At 39.8% G+C, this 25,412-nt stretch overlaps 1 protein-coding gene across 3 annotated transcripts in view; it reads right to left on the bottom strand.

Moving 5' to 3' along the window:
- PCCB (propionyl-CoA carboxylase subunit beta) overlaps positions 1–25,412 on the bottom strand; it is a 54,925-nt gene that overhangs the window by 19,294 nt on the left and 10,219 nt on the right. For all 3 annotated transcript variants that reach the window (XR_006274418.1, XM_038415748.2, XM_043492804.1), the window contains exons 3-9: positions 23,937–24,005; positions 17,811–17,867; positions 16,920–17,033; positions 11,749–11,859; positions 6,062–6,170; positions 4,022–4,142; positions 721–802 (exon numbers count right to left, since the gene is read on the bottom strand). Coding sequence is in view for 2 of the 3 variants with exons in the window: in XM_038415748.2 (XP_038271676.1) it covers positions 721–802; positions 4,022–4,142; positions 6,062–6,170; positions 11,749–11,859; positions 16,920–17,033; positions 17,811–17,867; positions 23,937–24,005 (663 nt within the window). In the remaining variant the exon portion in view is untranslated. The remainder of the gene's footprint in view (positions 1–720; positions 803–4,021; positions 4,143–6,061; positions 6,171–11,748; positions 11,860–16,919; positions 17,034–17,810; positions 17,868–23,936; positions 24,006–25,412) is intronic.

Genomic DNA, 25,412 nt, shown 5'->3' with positions numbered 1-25,412 from the left:
ATTATTTTTTGTTAAACGTGAAAAATATGTTAAGAACATTAAGACTGCAAAATAAAGCATTAAAAAAGTTACAAAACTCCAGTATGAATATTGCTCAAGTAACCTTAGTGCTACATCTGCATTACATCACATCACATGCTATTTTTTTCCACAGGACACCTGTGCCTCATTCCATGCTACTTTAATTCTGGTATTTCCAAACTTCTGAGTGCTTGACTTTGTAAACTTAATAAAATTCTTTTAATTCAAGTTTTTATGAATAGATTGGAATGGCCAGATAAAGTTTGTTTCCCTTTAAATTAAGGAAAACAGTAAAATACACAGCATTATTTAAACACTTAAGAAATAAAAATAAGTGCACTAAGGTGTACAATTTTCCAGTTTTTTATCTGGGGATTGTCAACCACTTTTTAAGAAAAGAAACATGAACAATACTGTCTTCCTTCTATGTGATGGATGAACATTTGAAAGAGGAAAATGAGTCCTAAAGACAAATCCCAAATCTAAAATTCCTTTCGTATGTTAGATTCCTTATTTTTGCAATTTTTGTTACCTCTGGGTTTATGATCAATGCATGGAGAAAGAATTATCTGAATGGCTATTGTGAAGACAGAGTTAACTGTAAGTAGGTCTCCTGTGGCATTCTGTTAGTTTGCTTCCAGTATTTTGAGCCATTTAATAATTTGTCACAAATACTTTTTTTTAGAACAGAAGGCTTACCGAATGTACAATGTCAACCATATCATAGGCTTTAGTAGACTCCATTGGGACAACTGTGTCCAGCTCAGGAACCAAGCGGTTACTTCAGACAAAATGCAAAGTAATTAAAAATGACATGAGTATTCACAAAACCAGTTTAATTTCCATACAGAAGACATACACCTGTAACTTCTCCTACTGGGGGTCTGCTTGGCAAGACTATCTGTATGCTGGCATCTTCAGCCAAGCCTTCCAAACACAGAGAAAAAAAAATTCCTTAGTTTTAAACTGGCTACTTGTACATTAAGATGTAGAACAGCAGAGGGGGGGCTTCTTGCAGGACTACAGGATCTGTACATCTTCCGTCTGTTGTGGGTTCTGCTAGCCACAGTAACACAGCCAGCTGCTTCCAAGAGACGGTAGGGTGTGGGGAGACAGAAAATAGTTTGGTTTTGGAAGTAGTAAGTGGGAAGGAGCAGCAGCAGCAGCAGAACACGTTTTAAGTGAAAGGGGAGAAGTCTTCTCATTTTTGTCTCCCCAATCATTGGGTTGGACACAGTTGGAGGGTGGGAGGGGGAAGGGAGAGAATCACTGAGGAAAAAGTTGCCTGTAACCATACAAAGCTCTAGTCAACCTGTCTAAATTAAAATAAACAACATTACTCCTCTTTATATCAGCCCTAAAGCAGTAATGCAAATCCATGGGCTGACGACGTTCCTGTCTGAGTTATACAAGGGGGTGGGGAGGGAGGGACGAGACTACTCTCCTTTGCTTTCTCCACTGGCCGCAAAGTCTTTTGCTCAAGGGAGAATACATTTATTAATGGAATAAAACTGGCAGGAATACATAGTAAAATAGTTTGTCATGTGGCTGTTATATTTTACCCAAATGTTTCCCTAAAATGATTATCTAAAGAAATCCTTAATTTGAAGAAAGCAACTAGTTTTAATTAAATCATGCTAAAACTAAAATGATATACATTTAACAGACTCAGACATCAATTGTCCAGAAAACGTTTGGGTATAAATGGGTAATAAATTCTGCAAGATACTTGGAATCTAATCTCAACTATCCTAGAGGATCCGTACAATGGAAACATCAAACCATCACTCCAGGAAATACACAGAGCTCTGGAGTGCTGGAGGAATACCACAGACTCTTGGTGAGAGAGAATAGCCATCAATAAAATGAACTTTTAGCCCAGGATACTGGTCTTGTTTCAATGCCTTCTTCAAATCATAAAACTCCAGCAGTTATCCAGAGGACGCTGTTAGAATTATACAAGTAAGAGAAGGCTGAGAATGGGTGCAGCTTTGCACAGACCCACTACGCAGAATGGACCAGCTGCTTCAAATGTAATATGGTACTATCAAACCAGCCAACTGTAGGCAGTTGTTGGTTGAGACACTCTAATCCAGGCAAATACTAGTTTTTATCGACCAAGAAAATTGCAGTAACATTTCTAGGTTATCAAGGATTAATAAAATTACACCTCCAGAAATCTGTAAGCACCCTTTGGCAAGGGCATCTGTTATAGGGTCTATAAACCTCATACTGAGCGTAGACAGAGGGGGAAGACAGTTCCTCCTATGTACAAGCAAGCAGCTTGATCACATCCCCCACGCAGCTGCCAGAACTGTCAATCATGGAGGCAGGCACCCACAGCTGCAACCAACAGAGTAAACAAGACCTGCTATAAAGGTGAGAGTACAGAGAAGGAAAGGGAGGCAGAAAGGCCAAGGATAACAAAGAAAACAGCCCCGCACCAAGAAAACAGCCAGGAGAGTAAGGGAGACTGCCAGCCCTCCAGCTGGAGGGCTGATAGACTGAATTGGGTTGAGGGTCCAGTTAGGGACCGGACTGAGGATAAACTAAGGAAGTTCAGTGAGGAGCGGCTGAGACTCCTCGAAAGACCACACCAAGAGGCAGTGACAGCCTCCCTTTAGTTCATTGTTTGTGTTAAAGTCAGGACTATAGGCAAAAACTAGAGTTATTCAGAGTGGAAGAGAAATGGAAGATGCATGGCTGACTAACTGTTTACTAAAGAGAGAGTCTTCTAACTCCTTTAGAAAACAACACCAATTTTTATTGGCCTGCTTTCCAATGGGATGAGAACTTTCAATTTAGGTATTATGGCCCTGATCAAAGCTAGTCAATTGGAGCTTTGTCACCGACTTCAATGAGGATAGAATAAAACTCTATATTTCTCAGCTCTGTAAATAAACTCTTTTATAGAGGAAATTAATTTCAATAGCATTTACTGACAATTTTCCTTGCAAGAAAATATCCGGATATATAACAGGACAAGGATTTAGGCAGACATATTACCTCTGAGAAATGGGCTTAGATTTGGGGGAAAAAGACCAGCGATCTTGATTCCTAGCACTATATGAGAAAATTAATTTAAGATGTTGGTGAACCCACTGAATAGCAAATATTAAATATGGATGGCAAGAAATGTTGGAGAAATTTGTGGTAAAAAAGGTTATTTTATGCATATATGTTGGACATGTCAAATTATTAGAGCACTGAGATGCAGTTCAATATGCAACCTCATATTACAAACTATTGAACATTTATTACACAGAGATCCTGTGGTAATCCTTCTGAGGCTTGCTAGTGGAAATGGATCCCAGTCTAGGAAACAGAGAATTAATCTCTCATCTGTTAGTAGCTGCAAGATTATTGGTAGCCTCTCACAGAAAAAAATAAATTGCCCAATATTAGAGTAATTGTTTTAAAAAAAAAAAAAAAAAAAAAAAAAAAAAAAAGCAAAATCCACATGGGATTTTACTGAAATGGAAAATTTACTCATCAAGTTCATACATGGCAAAAGACTACAAACAACATGTGACAAATTTCTCAGAATATTAATCAGTATAATAGACTCTCTTGGTTTGTTAATATCAGAAAAGGCAGAAATGTCCTCCTGTTTAAGAAAATACATCATCCTGGAGATATTGTTTCTGGGTAAAAAGATTTGTCCTATAACTTATTCCTGCCTCACAGGAACACAGGATGAATCTGTAAACAGTGACTGATCAGTTCATTTTTGTAATGGTTAATACTGTATTTCTGGTACCTAAGGGACAATGATTTATAAAACTGCTAAACAAAGTATAAATATAAAACTTCCTAAACAAAGAGCTAACAAAACATGTGCACACATACATGTTGGAAGAGGGAATTAATCAGTGAAGAAGCCCAAAATCAGAAGTCCAGCTGCAAGATGCTCATTTCCTTGTATTAACACTGTCAGAAAAACACACGACATTAAACTGACATCAACGTCTGAGAGATCATGTGCAAGCCCCTCACTTACCTAGGATCATGGCATTTGCGAACTGGGGCTGGATCACGGTTACTGAGAGGTAGGTAATTAAAGAACTCCCTGAGATTGAGCAAAGCATCTACATCATTCTCAAAGGCTCTGTGTGCGACCCCTGGAGAAAAAAAGCCAAAATACTACTACTTTACAAGGCCTCCATATGGATTTTCTAACACACGTCAATAAAGTCATCAACCATATCAATATTTTTGAAGCCAGCAGAGGCATCAAGTTTTCAACTCCAGTACGGCTGAAGTGTCTGAGAAGCATCTAAGCATGTCAATCTTCCTCCTTGACAGCTCTGGATAGCTCTCCTTATTTTTGTATTTTAAAAAATAGCTTTACTACTTTTTGCAGCCCATTGTGGTTAGATGCCAGGATGTTGTATTAGACCCAAATGAAGGTTACTCACCTGTAATCAGAGTTCTTTGAGATGGACTCTGCATATATACTCATGCCAGGCTTTGATCAGTACAGCCTGAATGGTAGAACTCTTGCTAGCAGTTACTCGTGCGCTTTCCTCGGCCCTCCTCATAGTGAATACAGAACATTGCATAGCAAGGATATAAAAGGAGCATGAGTGCTCCATCCCCCGCAGTTCCTTCTCCTCTTTAATCCTAGGTTCTTTGGTAAGCAGGACTGTGAGGAAGTGGGGTAAGGTAGTTGGGGAAGTGTGATTATGTAGAGTTCTTCTTGAACTCCAGTTACAGGTATGTAATCTTCATTTCATCTTCAAGTGTCCTCTGAATATTCCTACTCATGGGAAAGACTACTGAGGTGTGGAAAAAGTGGTCCATTCCCAGACACCAATTAATACTGCTCCTCACTCTTTGTTGGTGTATTTAATGCCTAAATACTACAGAGATAGATGCAGTAGAAATGGTAAATGTCTGCAGTGATACCCATAGGCACCCCTACATATTCCTTTCCTCACATTCCATGCATACCACATTCCCTCCTTCCTATGCTTAACATTCCCCTTCCTCTGCAAATGGACAGCCTACTCTGATCTGAGCCTTATGAAGTCTACAAGGCCATGAGGCTTGTCTGGGCCCCATTCAGGGATGCAGAGTGTTCACATAGACTTACTTTTAGTAAGTAAATGATTGACCAAACCAACTCCACTAAATTAGCTAAAGGCTCCAGTCCTCACAGAGGCCAACAGAATAAGACCGTTTTGGAGCTATGACAAGTCTTTTCTGCGATATGAGCCAGAAAAAGGCTTCTGAGACTTGACAATTTCTAAGAATGCATAATTTTATTTAAAATATTAATAACCACACCTCCAAAAATTACTTTGTCCAACATCCCCTTAGCTTCCCTTAAAATACCTAACTCTAGGATCATCTCACACAGACATTTTCACATGGGTTTAATTCAGTTTTCTCAAAGCTAGAGAGGGGGACAAAATTAAGCTTAAAATGAAGAACTAGCTTCAACTGTAACTATGGCAACATTTCTTCTTTGTTTCAGCATTCTTTCTTTAAACAAAAAAGTAGACTTTCACAGCCATACAAGTCCTGCTAGTCAGATTTTGTTTAGTCTCTCTCTCTTTTTTTTTTTTTTAAAAGTCATCTCCAAGTCAAGAAGTCACATAAGTAATTTTGTTCCGAAAGAACAAGAGAAGCTTTAGAAGGGAATGAAAAAGAAATGCTAGAAAGGGATGACGAATTCAGCCACAGGTTTGCTACCATAACGCAGTAAAACACTCTATAGTCTTGAGTTAAAATGACTTAAAAGGCTTGAAAATATATACAAATTCCCCTTCATGTGTGAAAGCATCATATTATTCTTGCTTAAAACCTTCAATGCACTTCTAGTAGTTGTTATTCCATGGATATACTACAAAGTGCAAAAATAATTACTGCTATTCAGTGCCCAAAATCCAGTGCTCCAAACCCCATAACCTTTAGTGAAGAATTTCACATGGAGGCTCCTAGTGAGAAAAAGTAGTTCTAACATCTATGCTGAAACTGCTGATTCATTCAGTTTGGAAAACTGGATCATACGCTAAGTAAAATCATCAGCTCTCACCTGATACTGCAGTGTGTGTCTTTGCTCCCCCAAGCTGTTCCTGGGTAACATCTTCATTGGTAACCGACTTGACTACATCAGGGCCAGTGATGAACAGATAGGATGTATCCTGAAAAAGCAGACTGTGAAGTGTGAGTTCCAAGCTGCAACAGCACTTTACTGATAGAAAAATATAGGTGATTTTCTTCCTCTCTCATACTTTCCCTAAAGGGATATGAAAAAAGGTGAAACAGAGAAGAAATTTCTTCAAGGTCCCATTTTTTTAGAGTCAAGATTAATTAAGCAACATATTTAGTTGAAAATCCCCAGAAAATGTAACCATTTCCCACAGATTGTGTGTTGTTAATTTGGATAGAGTACTCTGCATTTTTCTCTAAAGACAGAGAATGAAGCCTGAGACTGAAATCCTGACTTTAAGTGAAAAACAAAACCCAACCCTAATCCAAAGGCACTCCAGTGCCTCTACAGTTTTGGCATTTCCCCACATCTTTTATTTTTGATGTATTTACCTGTCTGCACAGTTTCTTTCTCAGCTTATGCAGAAAAATAATTTGGGACAAAAATTCATTCTGGTTTACACACAATTGCATCAACAGTGCAATTCTTTGATGTCCCAAACTAAGCTAAATAAAGCCTTGTCAGTACTAGACTAGGAGATTTTGGAAGAGTAAAATACCTACTTTTTCTGTGAAAGCCATACAAAAGTTTCAACTAGAAAAACTGCCTAATTCTGTATACGTGTATAGCCAGCTTCAATATGTTTCTTGTATAGTCAAATGCAGAAAGTACACCAACAGAAGAGACAGTACATTTTTTCTTGAATAGCTTTCAGTTACTAGTGATCTTAGATGTAATCAACTCCCATAACAAGTGTCTGGCTGCAGCCCTTTACAGGACCAAAATTCTGCTTCTGGAAATACAGAGGAAAGCTTGGAAGATCATCTCTCTCTTCTTCCCCACCTCCTCCAACCCAACCCCAGCAGACCCCACCCAAATAGCTGCCTCTTCCCTGGCCTTGCTTCAGTCAGTGAGTTGCCACCAGCCTGAGAAGATTCCACATCAAGCAGTCCCTGAAACAAGGAAATGGATCAGCTCTTCAAAATCCAACTGGGAGGCCGAGATTACCCTCAAAGGCAGGTCTGATTTCAGTGCCATCGAGTCATATGAGGTTTGTGCCTCTTTTTGCCTTTTTGTAGTACAGTAACTCCTCACTTAATGTTGCAGTTATGTTCCTGAAAAATGCTACTTTAAGTGAAATGATGTTAAAATGAATCCAATTTCCCCATAAGAATTAATGTAAACTTAGGGGAACTGATGGGGGGCTGCTGGCCCACCCTGGTTCCAAGTCCCCAGGAGGACAGGTTGCTCTTCCAGAGAATCCTGCAAGCAGTGGTTAGGTTCCAGAAAATGTTTTTCACCAGACAAAAAACATTATATACATATACAGTATAACTTTTAAACAAAACAATTTAATACTGTACACAGCAATGATGATTGTGAAGCTTGGTTGAGGTGGTGAAGTCAGAGGGTGGAAGAGGGTGGGATATTTCCCAGGGAATGCCATACTGCTAAATGATGAACTAGCACTTGGCTGAACCCTCAAGGGTTAACATGTTGTTGTTAATGTAGCCTCACACTCTACAAGGCATCATGGACTGAGGCAGGAGGGAGGAAACACAATAGACACATGGCAGTGGCTGCAAACGCTTCCCTGAGGAAACTGAACATTGATGAACCCACACTATCCCGCTGGAGTGCACCACTCCCTCTTCCGGATGGCACATGCACAGCTGCCGACTTTCCATGCCGAGGGTGTGCGTGTGTAGGGGTGCATGTGTGTGTGACAGAGACACACACAGTGTGTGTGTGTGAGAGAGAGAGACAGAGACGAGCATTGTCCCTTTAAGTACACTGCCCTTTTAAGTAGATAAGCAAGTTACTTCAGACACAACAGCAGCTTCCAGCAAACTCCCTCCCTCCTGAGCCCTGTCATGTCCCTCCTCGCCTCCTCTGTGGAGATGGGGTACAGGAGCAGGGGGAAGAGGACACCCTGACATCAGCACTCCTCTTCCCCCCTTGCACAGAAAGCAGGAGGCTCCCAGGAGCAGCTCCAAGGCAGAGGGCAGGACAAGCGGGGCAGCAGTGGGAGGGACACCTGAACTTCCCAGCACAGGGAACTCACGGGCGCTAATAGGGGGGCTGCTGGCCCACCCTGGTTCCAAGTCCCTATGAGGATGGGCTGCTCTTCCAGAGAATCCTGCAAGCAGTGGACAAAGCAGGAGGCTAAACGACGTTGTAAGGGAGCATTGTGCAACTTTAATCGAGCATGTTATCTAATAGATCAGCAATGTAACAACAAAACAATGTTAATAGGGACGATGTTAAGTGAGGAGTTACTGTATATGATGGAAACTGGAAAATTTTTTAAAGTTCCTTCTTCTGTTTTTTTTTAAATGTAATGTTTAATGTTTGTTTCCCTTAGAAGAATTGGTACAACTGATTGAGAGGGGAAATGATTGTTATTTAGACTGTTTAAACCTCTGAATTATATAGCTATTTTAGGGGAAAAAACTTTGTTAAAGATTCAGAATCCCAACCCCTTTATTTAAGGGCTGTGAAAGCTTTCAATCTACGTCCAACAGACCCAAGGAAGACAGTATATTTCCAATGCAAAAAAATAAGCATAAAACTGCTTTTTGGGGAAAATATTCAAGTGTTCTTTATTTAAAATATGGCATAAGGCCATTGCTAGCAGCTCTTATATGAGTGAAGTTTCTGTAGGGGATTCTAGTTCCTAAGGTGTTCCAAAGATGAAAGCAAATCCATGATTCTAAATCTAGATGAGATTGCTCCATGTTATCAACAGATGCTATATTCCCACTGCGGTGCTCTTTCAGGGTGCCCAAGACTGTGAGTAACTTTATTGCCCACCCTGCCTCCAGTGTGAGACTTGATGGTGCTTAACTGGGTGTCAACTGCCTGACAACAACAGCCTGCTAGCTACCCAAGCAATGTCCTGAAAAACCTCACTTTTCTTTGCAGGTTAGCAGTTGGTGCATCCCTCTCCCTGAGCTCCTTTGAAGCATTCCCGTGATATCCAGCCCATCAGTGCCTACTCACAGAAATACCAGGTTTTCTATTCACAAGGGGACAGTGTACACACCAGTTTGTTTGATTTACTGACAATTAGTTCCCATATAACATCACAGCACTGAGATAGATTTAAAGTGAAAACAAACACAAGTTTGTCACAAAAGGCTAAGATTTATGAGAGCGTAAGGATACTGGAAGCAGAAGGATGACATATAAAACAAAATCAATATATGCTTTCTAGAGACTAAACTTTAACATGCAAACCATCTATCCAAAAGCAGTCTCATCTTGATTAATGATGAACCAAAGAAGGGTAATGTAATTAATGCAAATCAACTGCGCTTATGGGAAACAGATCCTGTCAAAGTAACTTGATATCTTTATCAACCAAACATGTAAACTCATCAAAAAAGATAACAGTATTGATGAAATATACTTAGCTTTCTGCAAGGCATTTGACTAGGTACAGCATGACATTTTGATTAAAAAATGAACAGGTTACACATTAAAATGATTATAAACTGACTAACTGATAGGTCTCAACATTTAATTATAAATGGGGAACTGTCATCAAGAAGGTATGTTTTCAGTGGGGTCCCAAAAGGATTGGTCTTTGGCACTACACTATTTAACATTTTAAATCAATGAACTGGAAGAAAATATCATTCACTGATAAAGTTTATAGATGAGACAGAAATTGGGGGAGTGGTAAATAATGAAGATAGGTCGCTGACAGAGTTTGATCTGGACTGCTTGGTAAACTGGGCGCAAGCAAATGATATGCATTTTTTTAACAGCTAAATGTAAATGTACAGTAGAACCTCAGAGTTATGAACACCTCGGGAATGGAGGTTGTTCGTAACTCTGCAATGTTCGTAACTCTGAACAAAATGTTATGATTATTCTTTCAAAAGTTTACAACTGAACATTGACTTAATATAGCACTGAAGCTTTACTATTCAGAAGAAAAATGATGCTTTTAACCATCTTATTTTAAATCGAACAAGTGCAGGAATAGTTTCATTTCCTTGTCAAGACTTTTTTTTTAAATTTAATCTATTTAATTTTTTTTAGTAGTTTACGTTTAGTAGTTAGTTTAGTAGTTTATATACTGTATTTGCCCATTTTGGGGGTGTGTGGGGTGCATCTCTACTGCTGCCTGATTTTGTGCTTCTGGTTCCAAATGAGGTGTGTGGTTGACTGGTTCAGTTTGTAACTCTGAGGTCTACTGTATATATTTAGGAACAAAGACTACAGGCCATACTTACAGGATGGGGAATGTTATCCTGGGAAGCAGTGACTCAAACAGATTTGGGGGTCCTGGTGGATAATCAGCTGAACATGAGTTCCCAGTGTGATGCTGTGACCAAACACCTAATAAGGTCCTGGGATACATAAACAGGGAAATCTTGAATAGGACTAGAGAGGTAATTTTATCTCTGTATTTGGACTGGTTCAGATACTGCTGGAATATTGTGTCCAATTCAGGTGTTCACAATTCAGGAAGGATATTGATAAATTGGAGAAGCTTCAGAGAATAGCCATGAGAATGATTAAAGGATTAGAAAATATGCCTTCTAATGACAGATTCAAGGAGCTCAATCTATTTAGTTTAACAAAGAGAAGGCGAAGGGGTGATTTGATTACAGTCTATATCTATATGAAGAACAAATATTTCATGATGGGCTCTTCAGTCTAGCAGAGAAAGATATAACACATTCCAATGACTGGAAGTTGAAGCTAGAGAAATTCAGATCGGAAACAAGAAGTATATTTTTAAAGTTGACAGTAAGTAATCATGGGAACAATTTACCAAGGGTCATGGTGGATTCTCCATCACTAACCATTTTTAAATGAAAACTAGATATTTATCTAAAAGATCTGCTCTAGGAATTATTTTGGGGAAGTTCTATGGCCTGTGCTATACACGAGGTCAGACTAGGTGATCACAATGGTCCCTTTGGCCTTAAAATCTCTGAATCTCACCCAAAACTTGCTTGCAGTGTCCAACTAAGGCTGGTTGGGATCCCATTTTCATGATTGTAAATCAAATTGATTACTTTCTCAGGTGTAGGATAAATAGGTGTCTTTTTGCCTTTCCCTTATATTCCCCAGCGTCATTGTTTGTCCCCAGAGTCAAGATGATCTTTGTGATTTATTCATTGGTGTGCTGACTGCATGGTGACTTCACATCCTTGTGCTGACTTTGTATGCAAACGGGGCTTCCATTGTGTTGGCTTACAACGCTTAAATTTTCAGGTGAACCGGGGCAGACAGGTGAATATATCCTTTGTCTGGCAGAAACCTGTTTGTCAACTCTGCCTTGATTCAGACACTTAGGAACATGTTTTATATATTTTTTCAAACACACACATCCCTTCTTACGCAGTATTTGTACATACATTTCACAATGCTATTAATGACCTGTGTGATTGTGGCTTTTATTAAAAACCTCATATGACAGTCTTTACGGACAAATACTATGAAAGCAGTGTGCTAGGTGTTGTGAATTTGTCAGGCTTGTTAGGAGTTGCTCTTACAGAATAGTGAACCCTTTGCCAGTTGGCATTGAGGGGTTCTTAGGTCACACTTACCTTCACCATGAATGTGAAATCTGTTAAAGCAGGCGAGTAGACTGCTCCACCAGCACAGGGACCCATGATGAGGGAGATCTGTGGGACTACTCCTGAGCACAGAACATTTCTCTGCAAGAGAAAAGAAGCAACCAATTATAATAAAAATCTCCTGATTCTTACATCCGTGCAAAAGCTTCCAATAGTCATACATCAAACGGAAGAAAAAAGCAAGTCATAAGATTTACAAAGATTCCACAAGAATCCCCAATGACAGGCAGGAGAGGAACATATATTTTCTCAAACACACTCAGTTTTACAATAAAGAAATGACAAAAGAGAATGCAGACAGCCTTTTTGGATGTGAGGAATGGATAAAGAATTTTCTGTGCCATCCTCTCTTAATTCTGGCATGCAGGATCCACATACCTGTATTCTGGACAAAGCTCAACCTTTCATTATAGGACCAGCTGTTTTAGTCTCTAGCAACCCTCCCCCACTGACAACCTCTCCCTGCACCATCACCTTACCGGCATCAAGCCCTCCACCACGTAAGTCAAAATTTTGCCTCTTCAAAAAGCATCAGCAATATTTTCATATTGGAATGGGGCACTAGCTGGGCTCTGCTGAAACACTTTCAGCAGAAACCCTTTGGGTTCCCACATTTCTCATTATTTGAATGAGCACTAAAAGCCTAAAAATCGAATTGGCATACGAGGTCTGCACAAGGAAGCCCAGCTCTGAGACACTGTATGAGGCCTTTCAAAAAGTAGGGCTCCTATCCTATATTATGTCTATTGAAGGGCTGGATGAGTTGGTTATATTGGGTGGGGTATAGTGGCAGTAGACAGTGGAAAGCAATGTATGTATGTGGGTGGCTCAGGATGTAGCTGCAGGTAACAGAAAAAGGAGGAAAAATAAAACAAAAAAAGGGGACACACTGAATCCTGCCACTCTAAGGCTACGTCTACACTAACCACTATCAGCAGTGTAGGGTATTTGTGGCTATATGCTGCAGTGAAAAGAAGGCTGCATCCACAGTACAGTGTGTCAGTGAAAGGGTCTGGTGGGGGGAGGCAAAAGGGAAAGGCCTTCCCCATTGCCAGAGCCTTTCCCCGCTGCCTCCCCCTTTCCAGAACCTTTTGTTGCGGCAAGTCTTTCCCTGTGGTGAGGAAATGCTCCAGCGGAGGGGAGATACCAGAGTCATTCCCCCTGGAGGAGATGGGCTACAGCAGTGGGGAGTTGGCAGAGCCTTTCCCACCAATGGCAATTCTTATGGTCTTAGAAATAGAGATCTGCACCAACCCTGGACACAGGGCAATCAGGAATCTCAGCATGTCAGTGGTTTTTTGTTACATTTAAATTCCTGTACTGATTATTGATTTAACACTGATAACGTATTGTTGATGGCAGCATTCAAGCCTATCCAGAACAGGACATATCATGAGCTGCTCTTATACTTTTCAATACTCAGATGGGCACTGTGGATTACGATTAGTATTTGCAATCTCATGTTGAATTGTGTTACGATAAGCTGTTTTTTCTACAGAATCCCATTGTAAGCTGTAATTTCATCTTGATAGTAATTTTATGTTCAATGGTACCTGGTTTGATAGTACACAGCAATTTCATTTTGATAGTGGTAGTACATTCAATGGTTTCATGTTCAACTCAGATACCACTGAATATAAAGAGGTTCTCTCTCAAGCTGTATTTTTTGTTTCTCATTTGAACTTGTCAGGTATTTTCAGATGTGGGCAGTACTTGCATCATATTTACCTCAAACCCCTCTTATAGAATAATAGAATTGTAGGACTGCAAGGGACCTCAAAAGGTCATCTAGTCCAGCCCCTTGCACTCATGGCAGGACTAAGTATTATCTAGAACTTTTGTGAGAGGTATTTGTCTAACCTGCCCTTAAAAACCTCCAATGATGGAGATTCCACAACCTCCTTAGGCAATTTATTCCAGTGCTTAACCACCCTGACAGTTAGGAAGTTATTCCTAATGACCAACCTAAACCTCCCTTGCTGCAATTTAAGCCCATTGCTTCTTGTCATATCCTCAGAGGTTAAGAACAACAATTCTTCTCCCTTCTCCATGTAACAACCTTTTATGTACTTGAAAATTGTTATGTCCCCTCTCAGTCTTCTCTTTTCCAGACTAAACAAATCCAATTTTTTCAATCTTCCCTCACAGGTCATGTTTTCTACACCTTTAATCATTTTTGTTTTTCTCCTCTGGACTTTCTCCAATTTGTCCACATCTTTCCTGAAATGTGATGCCCAGAACTAGACACAATACTCTAGCTGAGGCGTAATTAGCACTGACTAGAGCAGAAGAATTACTTCTTGTGTCTTTCTTGCAACACTCCTGCCGATACACCCCTGAATGATGTTTACTTTTTTTTTTGCGACAGTGTTTTCCTGTTGACTCATATTTAGCTTGTGATCCTCTATGTCATCCAGATCCTTTTCTGCAGTCCTTATTCCTATGCAGTCATTTCCTATTTTGTATGTGTGCAACTGATTGTTCCTTCCTAAGTGGAGCACTTTGCATTTGTCCTTACTGAATTTCATCCTATTTACTTCAGATCATTTCTCCAGTTTGTCCAGTTCATTTTTAATTTTAATCCTATCCTCCAAAGCACTTGTAACCCCTCCCAGCTTGGTATCATCCGCAAACTTTACAAGTGTACTCTCTAGGCCATTATCTAAATCATTAATGAAGATTTAGATGAACAAAACCGGACCCAGAACTGATCCCTGTGGGATCCTGCTTGATATGCCCTTCCAGCTTGACTGTGAACAACTGATGATACTCTCTGGAAACGGTCTTCCAACCATTTATCCATTCATCTTATAGTAGCTCCATCTAGGTACTATTTTCCTAGTTTATTTACGAGAGGGTAATGCGAGTCAGCATCAGAAGCCTTACTAAAGTCAAGATATACAACATCTACTGCTTCCCCCGCATCCACAAGGCTTGTTCCCCTATCAAAGAAAGCTATTAGGTTGGTTTGACATGATTTGTTCTTGATAAATCCATGCTGACTGTTAGATTCATAGATACTAAGGTCAGAAGGGACCATTCTGATCATCTAGTCCGACCTCCTGCACAGCGCAGGACACAGAATCTCACCCACCCACTCCTACGAAAAACCTCACCTATGTCTGAGCTATTGAAGTCCTCAAATCATGGTTTAAAGACTTCAAGGAGCAGAGAAGCCTCCCTCAAGTCACTCATGCCCCATGCTACAGAGGAAGGCGAAAAACCTCCAGGGCCTCTCCAATCTGCCCTGGAGGAAAATTCCTTCCCAACCCCAAATATGGCAATCAGCTAAACCCTGAGCATATGGGCAAGATTCACCAGCCAGATACTACAGAAAATTCTTTCCTGGGTAACTCAGATCCCATCCATCTAATATCCCATCTCAGGGGATTAGGCCTATTTACCCTGAATATTTAAAGATCAATTACTTACCAAAATCACATTATCCCATCATACCATCTCCTCCATAAACTTATCGAGTAGAATCTTAAAGCCAGATAGATCTTTTGCCCCCACTGCTTCCCTTGGAAGGCTATTCCAAAACTTCACTCCTCTGATGGTTAGAAACCTTAGTCTAATTTCAAGTCTAAACTTCCTGGTGGCCAGTTTATACCCATTTGTTCTTGTGTCCACATTGGTGCTGAGCTGAAATAATTCCTCTCCCTCTCCTGTATTTATCCCTCTGATATATTTAGAGAGAGCAATCATATCTCCCCTCAACCTTCTTTTAGTTAGGCTAAACAAGCCAAGCTCCTTAAGTCTCCTTTCATAAGACAAGTTTTCCATTCCTCGGATCATCCTAGTAGCCCTTCTCTGTACCTGCTCCAGTTTGAATTCATCCTTTTTAAACATGGGAGACCAGAACTGCACACAGTATTCTAGGTGAGGTCTCACCAGTGCCTTGTATAATGGTACTAAAACCTCCTTATCCCTACTGGAAATGCCTCTCCTGATGCATCCCAAAACCGCATTAGCTTTTTTCACAGCCATATCACATTGGCAGCTCATAGTCATCCTATGATCAACCAATACTCCAAGGTCCTTCTCCTCTTCCGTTACTTCTAATTGATGCGTCCCCAACTTATAACTAAAATTCTTGTTATTAATCCCTAAATGCATAACCTTACACTTCTCACGATTAAATTCCATTTATCACCACCTTATTATCTTCTAGGCATCTGCAAATTGATTGCTTGATTATATGCTCCATTATCTTTCTGGGTACTGAAGTTAAGCTGACTGTCTGTAATTTCCCGGGTTGTCCTTATTCCCTTCTTTATAGATTGGCACTATATTTGGCCTTTTCCAGTCCTCTGGAATTTCTCCCTTCTTCCATGACTTTTCAAAGATAATTGCTAATGGCTTAAATATCATCTCAGTCAGCTCCTTGAGTATTCTAGGATATATTTCATCATGTCCTGGTGACCTGAAGACACCTAATTTGTCTACGTAATTTTTAACTTGTTCCTTCCCTATTTTAGCCTCTGATCCTACCTCATTTTCACTGGCATTCACTATGTTAGACATCCAATCACTCCTAACCTTCCTGGTAAAAACAGAAACAAAAAAGTCATTTAGCACTTCTGCCATTTTCACATTTTCTGTTATTGTTTTACTCCCCTCATTGAGTAAGGTGCCTATCCTGACCGTGGTCTTCCCCGTGGTTCTAATGTATTGGAGAATGTCTCTTCCTGCATCTCTTTGCTTTTACTGTTTATATACTTTTACTGAAAGAGTGTCTGCTATAAAATGCTCCTTGCCAGGTTTGTATTCAATAACTACGAACAAGAAGAAACTGACTAGATTCCCAGTCAGAGGTGAGGATGTGCACAATGATGATTAGGGAGCGTCATGCACTGCCAAGCTAGGAAACAAAGCCTTAACAGCTAGGCTAGCTCCACCTGTATCACACTAGAGAGCAGAGATCCAGGAGTAAGTCTCATTAAGAAAGTTCTGCTTTTCTGACCTACATCCCAGCATATACATGGGAATCTAGCCCTTAATGTGACTCAGAAGGTATTTTATTATATATAGTAAATTGTCCCTTCCTCTCCTCTAATTTAAAAATCCATTGTATAATAATAATAAAAAATCTTATATAGTGCTTTTCATCAGTAGATCTCATCTAATAGGCCACTTACCAAGAATATATCAGCATAGCCAGCCAAAGACTCTATTCCTTCCTGGATACGGGCTCCTCCAGAGTCATTCAACCCAATTACAGGAGCCCCAACCATGGCAGCCTGATCCATGATCTGTAGATAAACACACAAACTGCTGATTAGACAAGATAAACAATCACTATCAGCCCAGCTCAAGCTGAAAATCACCAGAGGTAAATTAAACTTACTATTGTGCATTTGCCCCACCAAAACCTCCAACAAAATAAAATCACTACATATTCCACACAAAAATCATACAGTTACAATGGGAACTGCCCAAAATTCAGGGAACGCCACAATTAAAGTCGCTTGTGTAACCTTAACTCTGCCCTTTGATGTATGGATTATCATAGTCTTCAATTACCTGATCAGTTACAACCTTTGGTCTCATTCTGTATGCAAGTTAAATGGTTCACATTCAGTGAGTCAGTGTTCAGTGAGGGTCCCCTGCCTCACAGTGAATCATCCAACCCATGCTGAATGCAAGAACTCCCTGCCTTATCTTCTATGTACACACTGCCTTGCAGTGTTCACTGCCCAGCCTATGCAATGAATATGGCACGATCATGTAATTAGACCCCATGTTGTAAATACACACAAGGGAGAAGTGGATAATAAATTTAAAGTATATTAGAAACTGACCAGGAAAATAAATATTGTACAAAAATAGAAGATGGAAAGGGCTGAATAAGGGCAGTGATATATTCTTCTGGGCCAGCTGATCCCCAAAGCAGCAACAACAACTTTCAACTTGCTAACAACATATAGCAGAACCCAAGCCATTCTCAGATCGGGTTACTCCAGGCAGTAGCACAACATATTGCCAGAGAGGCATTGGCAACTTGCTCTTTTCTCCTCTAAAATGTTTACCTTGCATATCTTTTGGGCATGAGCACCGGACAAACTCCCTCCAAATACAGTAAAATCCTGGAAGAAAAACACATTTTAAAATTGCACATAGAAACAGTTCAATTACCAAATGAAATTATATTCTTGCGTTAGTTTTTTCAAGATAACGTTGGGGTCATACATTTGAGACTTGATTCTCTTTCTCAGTTACACTGGTATAAATCAATAGTAACTACAGTAGAGTTATTCTGGCATATAACTAATGGGGGATCAGAATTTGACCTTGCATTCTAAGATTCACGCAGCCTAGGCCGACCTCTGCTTTCCAGTGGTATCCTCATTCTAGAAAACAATTCTCAAATCAACCTGAAAACTTACCTCACCCTGATATGAACGGTTGTTACTGAACAGTAAACTTTTAATTCTGTCAGGACAAGTCTATAGGCGACTGCTACAGTTCTGCTGTTCCTGTGTACCGTGTCTTCCCAACAGCCAGCAGAAGCAGCAGTGTTACTTGACATAAGCTAGTAAATTTCCCACTCCCCACCTGAGCTATGGAGACATAGTCTGAGCCAGACTATCACAGGCATAATCCCATATTGCTGTTAGATGTGAGAGTAGAGTTGAGCAAGGATCTCAGCTTTTGACTTCACTCCCTGTAACAGCATCAAGAATCACGTTTGTGTTGCTCATAAAGAAAGGGTTTCCCCAAGCCTAGAAAGTTCAGTAAAAATGACTACCCGCATGTCAGTTTCAGAGGGACGTAACTAGATTTTCAGGCCCCAAGACATGATGCAAAAGCAAACTCTTCACCCTTCATCCCACTGTATTTCCACCTGTGTTTCCCCTCCCATTCTATTTTATTCTGCTTTCCCATCTCCATTCCTCACCACCTTGATTATTAATCAACCTCTTTGTTTTTCCTCAAAAATACAAATTTTCTCACATCAGACATCTATTTTATATGTATTATACCATTAAACTTTACATTAAAAATAATTAATGAACATACTGTGTCCCCCCTGCTTTTATTTTCTCTCCCATTCAACAAGAGTATCTTTTCCTCTTTTACTATCGTCTGTATTACAGTAGCACCTCGAGACCCCAACTGTGATCAGGACCCTATTGCACTAGGAAACAGCAAGATGTAAACACACACAACAAGATATGGCCCCTGTCCCAAAGAGCTTACAACCTAAATAAGACATATCAGACGAAGTGGGAAAGGGAAAACAGAGGCACAGAGAGAAGTGACTTGCCCAAGCTCGCACAGCAATGACTGTTCTGGCTAAGGTAATTATCACAGGGTGACTGAGCCCCATTAATGGAGAGGGTCTCAGTCCTCTTGTGACTGAACAGGTGCACCCTGGCTGGTCCTGTTTAGGTGGAGGGATAGCACGAGATGGAGACTCTGGAGCCAGAAGTGTGTCAGGGAGCTGGGAAACAAGGCAGGAAGGACATGAGTCTTTTATTAAGCCCAGGGCAGGCAGCCACTGGTTGTGTTATTGCTTCATTTGAACCTTTGATCACCATTAGAGCACAATGGGGATAAGCCCAGGATCACACAGTTTAAAGGAAGATTGGGGACTATAGAAGAATTGAGAGTGAAAAAGGCTGCTGAGACAGAGCTGTCTGAATTACAAAATGGGACTTCACTGCTAATGTCTTTGAGACGTATATAATTATGTATAACAACTACCCCATGACAAAGGTGTTCTGAGCCCGAGAATGAGTTGGAGAAGTACGGGGAGGGACTGAGGCTTGGAGCCTGCAGGGCAACATCCTCTCACGAGGGGATATCCAAGAAAGGCCTGGCCTAATACAGTGATAGTTTATCTTCACTGTCAAATATAGACATGAATTAAGGTTTAGTCAATGCTTTTATGACTCAATTAAGACTTCTTGTGATAAATGGGCCTACAAACTTACCCTAACTGTGAGATTAGCTGTGAAAAGTGAGTGTAAATTCACGAGATGTCACAATCACCTACCACAACAAATGTTGATTGGAAAAGGTGCAAAAGTGAGACAGAAAGACTGCATTAATCCAAACAAAAAAGGCCTCCTGATATAACTCAAGGACTGTGTTGACACCATGCATGGTAAACGAGAAAAGTGTGGAACCAAAAATTAATGAGCCAAAATGGGTGTTGAAAACTAGGGTTGAATAGGTAGACAAAATAATGAGGGTATGGGATATTTTGCCCCTTTTTGGGTTTTTTAAAGAAAGAGGCTTTGGGGAGAAAAACTGGCTACTGGAGTGAGCTTCACCATTATGGCTGCCACCTCCACCATTTATTGGGACTCTGGACATTTTTTGTCCCAAGTTTGAAAAGTGTCTGACCAGAGCAAAGGAACCTAAATGACTTTGCCACCTGCACCAACTCCAGTTGAATCACAAACACTACCTGAGATGTGCGACTGTTTCCCTATCCCAGGTGTTCTTTTCCCCCCGCCTACCTTATTTTTTCTTCTTTCCTAGCCCTCTCCTCAGTCCTTCTGTCTAGTAAGAGTCTAATAAGACTAAAGTTTCCAACACTGCTGTAAGCCTGTGACCTGGAAGAGGCAACTAAAAACTATGCCCTAACAAGCCCGATGCTGGTTCAGGTTTGCCATAAGAACCTGTGCTGTGCTTGTGTTTTTGCATCAGTAAGATTGCAACTAAGAGTCAACTCCAGAGACAGAACTGAAATTTTCTGTCTTTACTATTTTTTCTCTCTTTTGTGCATTCGCCTTGTTTTGTCTTCTTAGGACACTAAACAGTTTTAAAAAACGTGAACTTTAAAACAATTGTTAAAAGGATATTTAATGGTGTATTTGCCATGGTTCTAAGCAGGCCGAGGTCTCTTTATACCAAACCCTGAACTTCATTTGACACACTTTAATGCTGGACAGTGAGTGGCTTATGTTAGCACCTTTGTCTCTTTGGGCCCCTTTATTGCATCTAAATTAATACAACATTTTTGCTGTCCCTGGGTAAGCCTAAAAGATTAAATACATGCTGAGAAGAGGGCATCTTGGCAAACAAGCAAAGGTTTCAAAGTTGGTTTAAAACAAAAGCTTGTTTTAAAATACTTCAATGCGTTAAACTTGTTTAAAATAAGCCTTCAAAGTAAACCGTTAATGTTTTTTACTTAAAAAAAAAAAGGGTTAATTGTTTTAAAGTTCAGGTTTTTAAAAAATATTTTAAACAAATGCTTTGTTTTGTTTTTTTCTTTTATTTTAAGGTTTGTAGTTCCTGTAATTAGTAATAATTTAGAAGGTTTAATAAAAAGATATTTTTAAGGGGGAAAAAAGCGGCAATAATGAAATGTTTTAAATATTAAAGATTAAGTTGCTAAAGCAGACCTTTATTAAAACAAGTCCATGGGTAACCCTCCTTCTCCCCATTGTTAACAAAACACCATCTGCATTAACTGTAAATTAAATTTCAAACCACCACAACCAAGGACTATAGCAGCACCAAACCTTTTTGTGATTGTTTTGTGGTTTAGCAATTTGCTATATTTTTTTCCTGTTTTGTTTTTTACGTCAATAACTGTAGCGGTCTTGTGCACGTAACACAGCACAGGGCTAGTGTTGCAGGTTATATCTCCATAATGGTCTGAGTTGCTACAATGGCCGTTATCCTCACAAATACTGGTGGCGAAACAGGTGGGCAAGGTCTGTTACAGACTAAAAAGCTGGTGAATTTTTATCTCCTTTGGGTGTTGCAAATAGTTCATGAATGCAAAAATGGTTCCAAAGAAAATCATTTTGTTGCTTCTTTTTAAAGAAAGCAACACACTTAGGTTAAAAATGTCATCAGGGCTAAAAATGTTCTCCAAGTAATCTATTTTAACCATTAGGTGTATAAAATTTTTAGTTTGTGTAAACGTACAGGTTTAACTATGTAAGCAGTATGAAACAAAACCGTGGGGAGGTGGTTCCATCTTTACCCATCCTGGATGTACAGCCAAGGAAGTAATTAAGAACTGGGTTGTTCTCAAACATCTTACAAACATATAACAGGAGCAGTTTTAAGTTTTGTTTTAGTGACAAAGTGAGCTGTAAACTCTTAAGCTCCATTAACATTTAAAAGTCTTAACTGTACTTATTGTAATATTTAATCAAGTAAAATTTCTAAATCCCAGTTCTGGAATAAGAAATTTGCAAATGGTAAAATATAACTAAGTACCTTTTTCTTTTCCTTTTTTTTACATGCTTAAAACTAAATCAGGATTTTGTTTTTGTAATTATAATTTTATGAACATATGTCTGATCCTAGGCAAAACTGGTTCATAAAAGAGAGGGATTATCTTGTGATACATAGTTCACCCTAATTGCAAGCTCAACTCTGAAAAGTGAGTGTAAATTCATAAAATGTCACAATGCCCTATCACAACAAATACTGATGGGAAAAAGGTGCAAAAGTGAGACAGAAAGACTTGCATTATTCCAAATAAAAAAGGCCTACTGATAAATTCAAGGACTGTGTTAAGATCATGGTTGGTAAACAAAAAAAGTGTGAAACCAACAAAATCAAAGAGCCAAAATGGGACTGTACACCTGTGATCAGAGAAGGGCAAATGAAAGCTCGATGCTGGTACAAGTTTGCCAGGTCTCAGAGTGGCTTATAAGACCATGTGCTGTGCCTATGTTTTGCAGCAGTAAATTGCAAACAAGAGTCAACTCACTCCACAGACCAAGTTGCAATTTTCTATCTTTGCTTCTCTTTTCTCTCCCTCATGTGTGCTTGTCTTGTCTTCTTAGGAAATGAGATTGGACTTTAACAGCAGCAGCAACTTCAGCTCTTTCAACTAACTTCTTCTCTTGGCCCAAAAAGGACAGTTATTACCATTTTAAATAGCATTTAAGACACCATCAAAAAGGGGGTTTCTTCTTTCTAAATACTCTCCAGCTAAAGGGAAAGGGAAAAGGGGATGCTGCTAAAATAAAAGCCTTATTTAATACTTCACATTTCAAATGCTTAAACTGTTTACAGGTTAAAAGGATTTTAATAGTGTGTTTACATTGATACAAAGAAGGCTGAGGTCTCTGCATACCAAACCCTGAACTTTGTTTAACACTGTTTAATGTTGGGCAGTAACTGGGTTATGTTAATACCTTGGACTCTTTGGGTCCCTTTATTCCATCTAAATTAATACAACAGATTCCACTAAGACAAGATGCTGCCTATGAGGTTTCTTTAGGACTGCCTTGAAGAATCTCAAGATATAAGGGTGTGCCATGAAGTTTGAGAAGAAAATAGCACTAAGAACTGCTGCCTAAACTATGAGAAAAAAAATCAAAACACCGCCTCAGAGGCCAAAAGCTGGTATTTTATACCTCAATAAAAAAAATATTTTCAAGGAAAAATCCAAATATTCCATCTACTGTAGTCCCTTCAAAAATTTTTGTTGTTCTAACCGGAAAAGCAATCAAGTTTGCCTGAGCATCCTAAATCCCAAATTCCGGCTATGGCTTCTGTAACAAACACAAGGCCTGAGCCTGCAATCAGATTTGAGCAGGCAGACTGCAGTGATTCATAGTGCCCCACTGATTTCGACAGGGCCCCATGTAGGTTTAGTGGTCCATCCACACAGATCCCATTGCAGGATCGGTGTCAAATCTTGTATGTGCCACCAGCCCAGCATGCACTGCTCAATCATTTGATCATGAATTAATGCCTTAATTACTGAAACTCCCAACTCAAGTCATTTCAAAACTCTAGTCTGTTAAAGTATCACCATCAAGCCTTCTTACCTATTGGTGATAACAATTCCCTCATCCTGAAAGATTCTCATTAGCTCCCTGTCCTCTACAAACATCGGTCTCCTCATCTTCTAGGCCAAATTCTCACCACCCATGTTCCTGATCACATCTCTCACACAATGAGTTTATCATCAACACTGCAAGCCTCTCCTTGCCTAACTGCCCCCTCACCCATTGCTACACATTGTTAAAACATTCCTATTATCCTGCTGGCACGTGTTGTAAAAAGTTGTGCATTATTACACTGTTTTGTTGGAACAATATTAACTCAATGGACAATTTACATAATTCAGATATACTAAAAGACAAACAATTTAGACAAAATCTACAAAAGATTAGCAAGTTTGAAAGGTCAAGCTCACAACACGTAACTGATGCAAAGCAAAAGAATACCTGACTGAAGACATAAGCCAGTCTCCCGTTAATCCGGCCCTGGCCAGTTACCACACTGTCTCCAGGATACTGCATGAAAGAACAAAGAACACATAGGTCAGAACAGTAATAAGGTTCATTAAAAAAATTATGTCAACGTCTCTTGAATTCACAGACAAAATATTTGTTAGCCTGCGAATGGGGCTGTCTCTTCCTCTGTGTTTGTGCTGGGCACTAACATCCCCCCATCCTGACAAGGACATTTGGAATTCTACTATAATATAAATAAAACTTAATAGGGAAAAAATGTTGAGAACTTTGTACTTTATTTAAATTTCAGAAAAGTTAAGGTGTTAAGGTGACACCGAACACCCTCCCACCCTACAACTGAACATAAGGAAACATAGTTATGGGCACACTGTGACCCTAGGAGCCCATCAATGCCAATTGGCTGAGAGACCACCATACTGTAACCTATATCAGACCTGATGCACTCATTTCCCCCAACACACTGTTGTCACAACATGTATCTAAAAGGTGACATGTAAGGTACCATATGTAAACTGGCCACATCCTGAAAATCACTGTGTGATGCATGTACAGGTTGTATTCAAAAGATGATATATGTGTGCTGGAAATATTTTCTTAAATAGGTTTGGGAGGTAGTGTATACATCATACGCTTACTCTTGACAAAGGAATGGGATTCACCTGTCTTTCTGTCTGGATTGCTGGCAGAGGACAATGAAAGCACATTTACATATATGTTTAAAAAGCTATCAAGCTTTTTTCCCTTGGTGTTACTTAAATCTTTGTTCTTCACTAATAAACTTCTTCTTCTATTACATAATCATCTCAGCACTGTGTATTGAAGTCAGGGTTAACCTAACAGGCTGGCATGTGCTCTGTCTCTTTGGAGGCAGCAAACCTAATCATTTCTGAAATTCTGCAGGAAGATGTCTTAGCAGCACTTGGGAACTGGGGCTCGCAGATAGTCATCTGCGAGGCAAGATTTAGATTGGCTGAGTCTTGAAGAGTTTGCTAGTAAGGGAGACAGGCTGGTGTGGCAGGGAGCTGAGACACAGTTTAGCAGCAGCAGCAGCAAAGCATTCACTTGTTGTGGCAGAGGGGTTACACAATGGCTCACAGTTCTGGGTGCCTTAAGCTGGATGTCACATACACAAATCATCTTAACTTTGCCCAGGACCCATTTCACCGTGTACATAAGTGAGGGAGACATTTTGATGATGGACAGCAGACTATGGGTTTGTAGTTTTTAAATCCACTTATTTGCACAGTCTGTCTGTGGAGTAAAGGAACTACAGAGTATGGCCTTTAGACATTACTGCAATACATTTAATAAACACCAGCTAATGGTTATTACATAAATATCACATACTCCCTTTGGTCTCTTGCATAAACCTTCCACTCACATTGGTAATCTGCTGTGGACCGAGGGGAATACCCAGTCATAAATTCATACCCGAGACCATAATTA

Source organism: Dermochelys coriacea, chromosome 9, assembly GCF_009764565.3.
Source record: "Dermochelys coriacea isolate rDerCor1 chromosome 9, rDerCor1.pri.v4, whole genome shotgun sequence".
Classification (NCBI taxonomy): domain Eukaryota; kingdom Metazoa; phylum Chordata; order Testudines; family Dermochelyidae; genus Dermochelys; species Dermochelys coriacea.
This window is presented reverse-complemented; position numbering and strand designations above follow the sequence as displayed.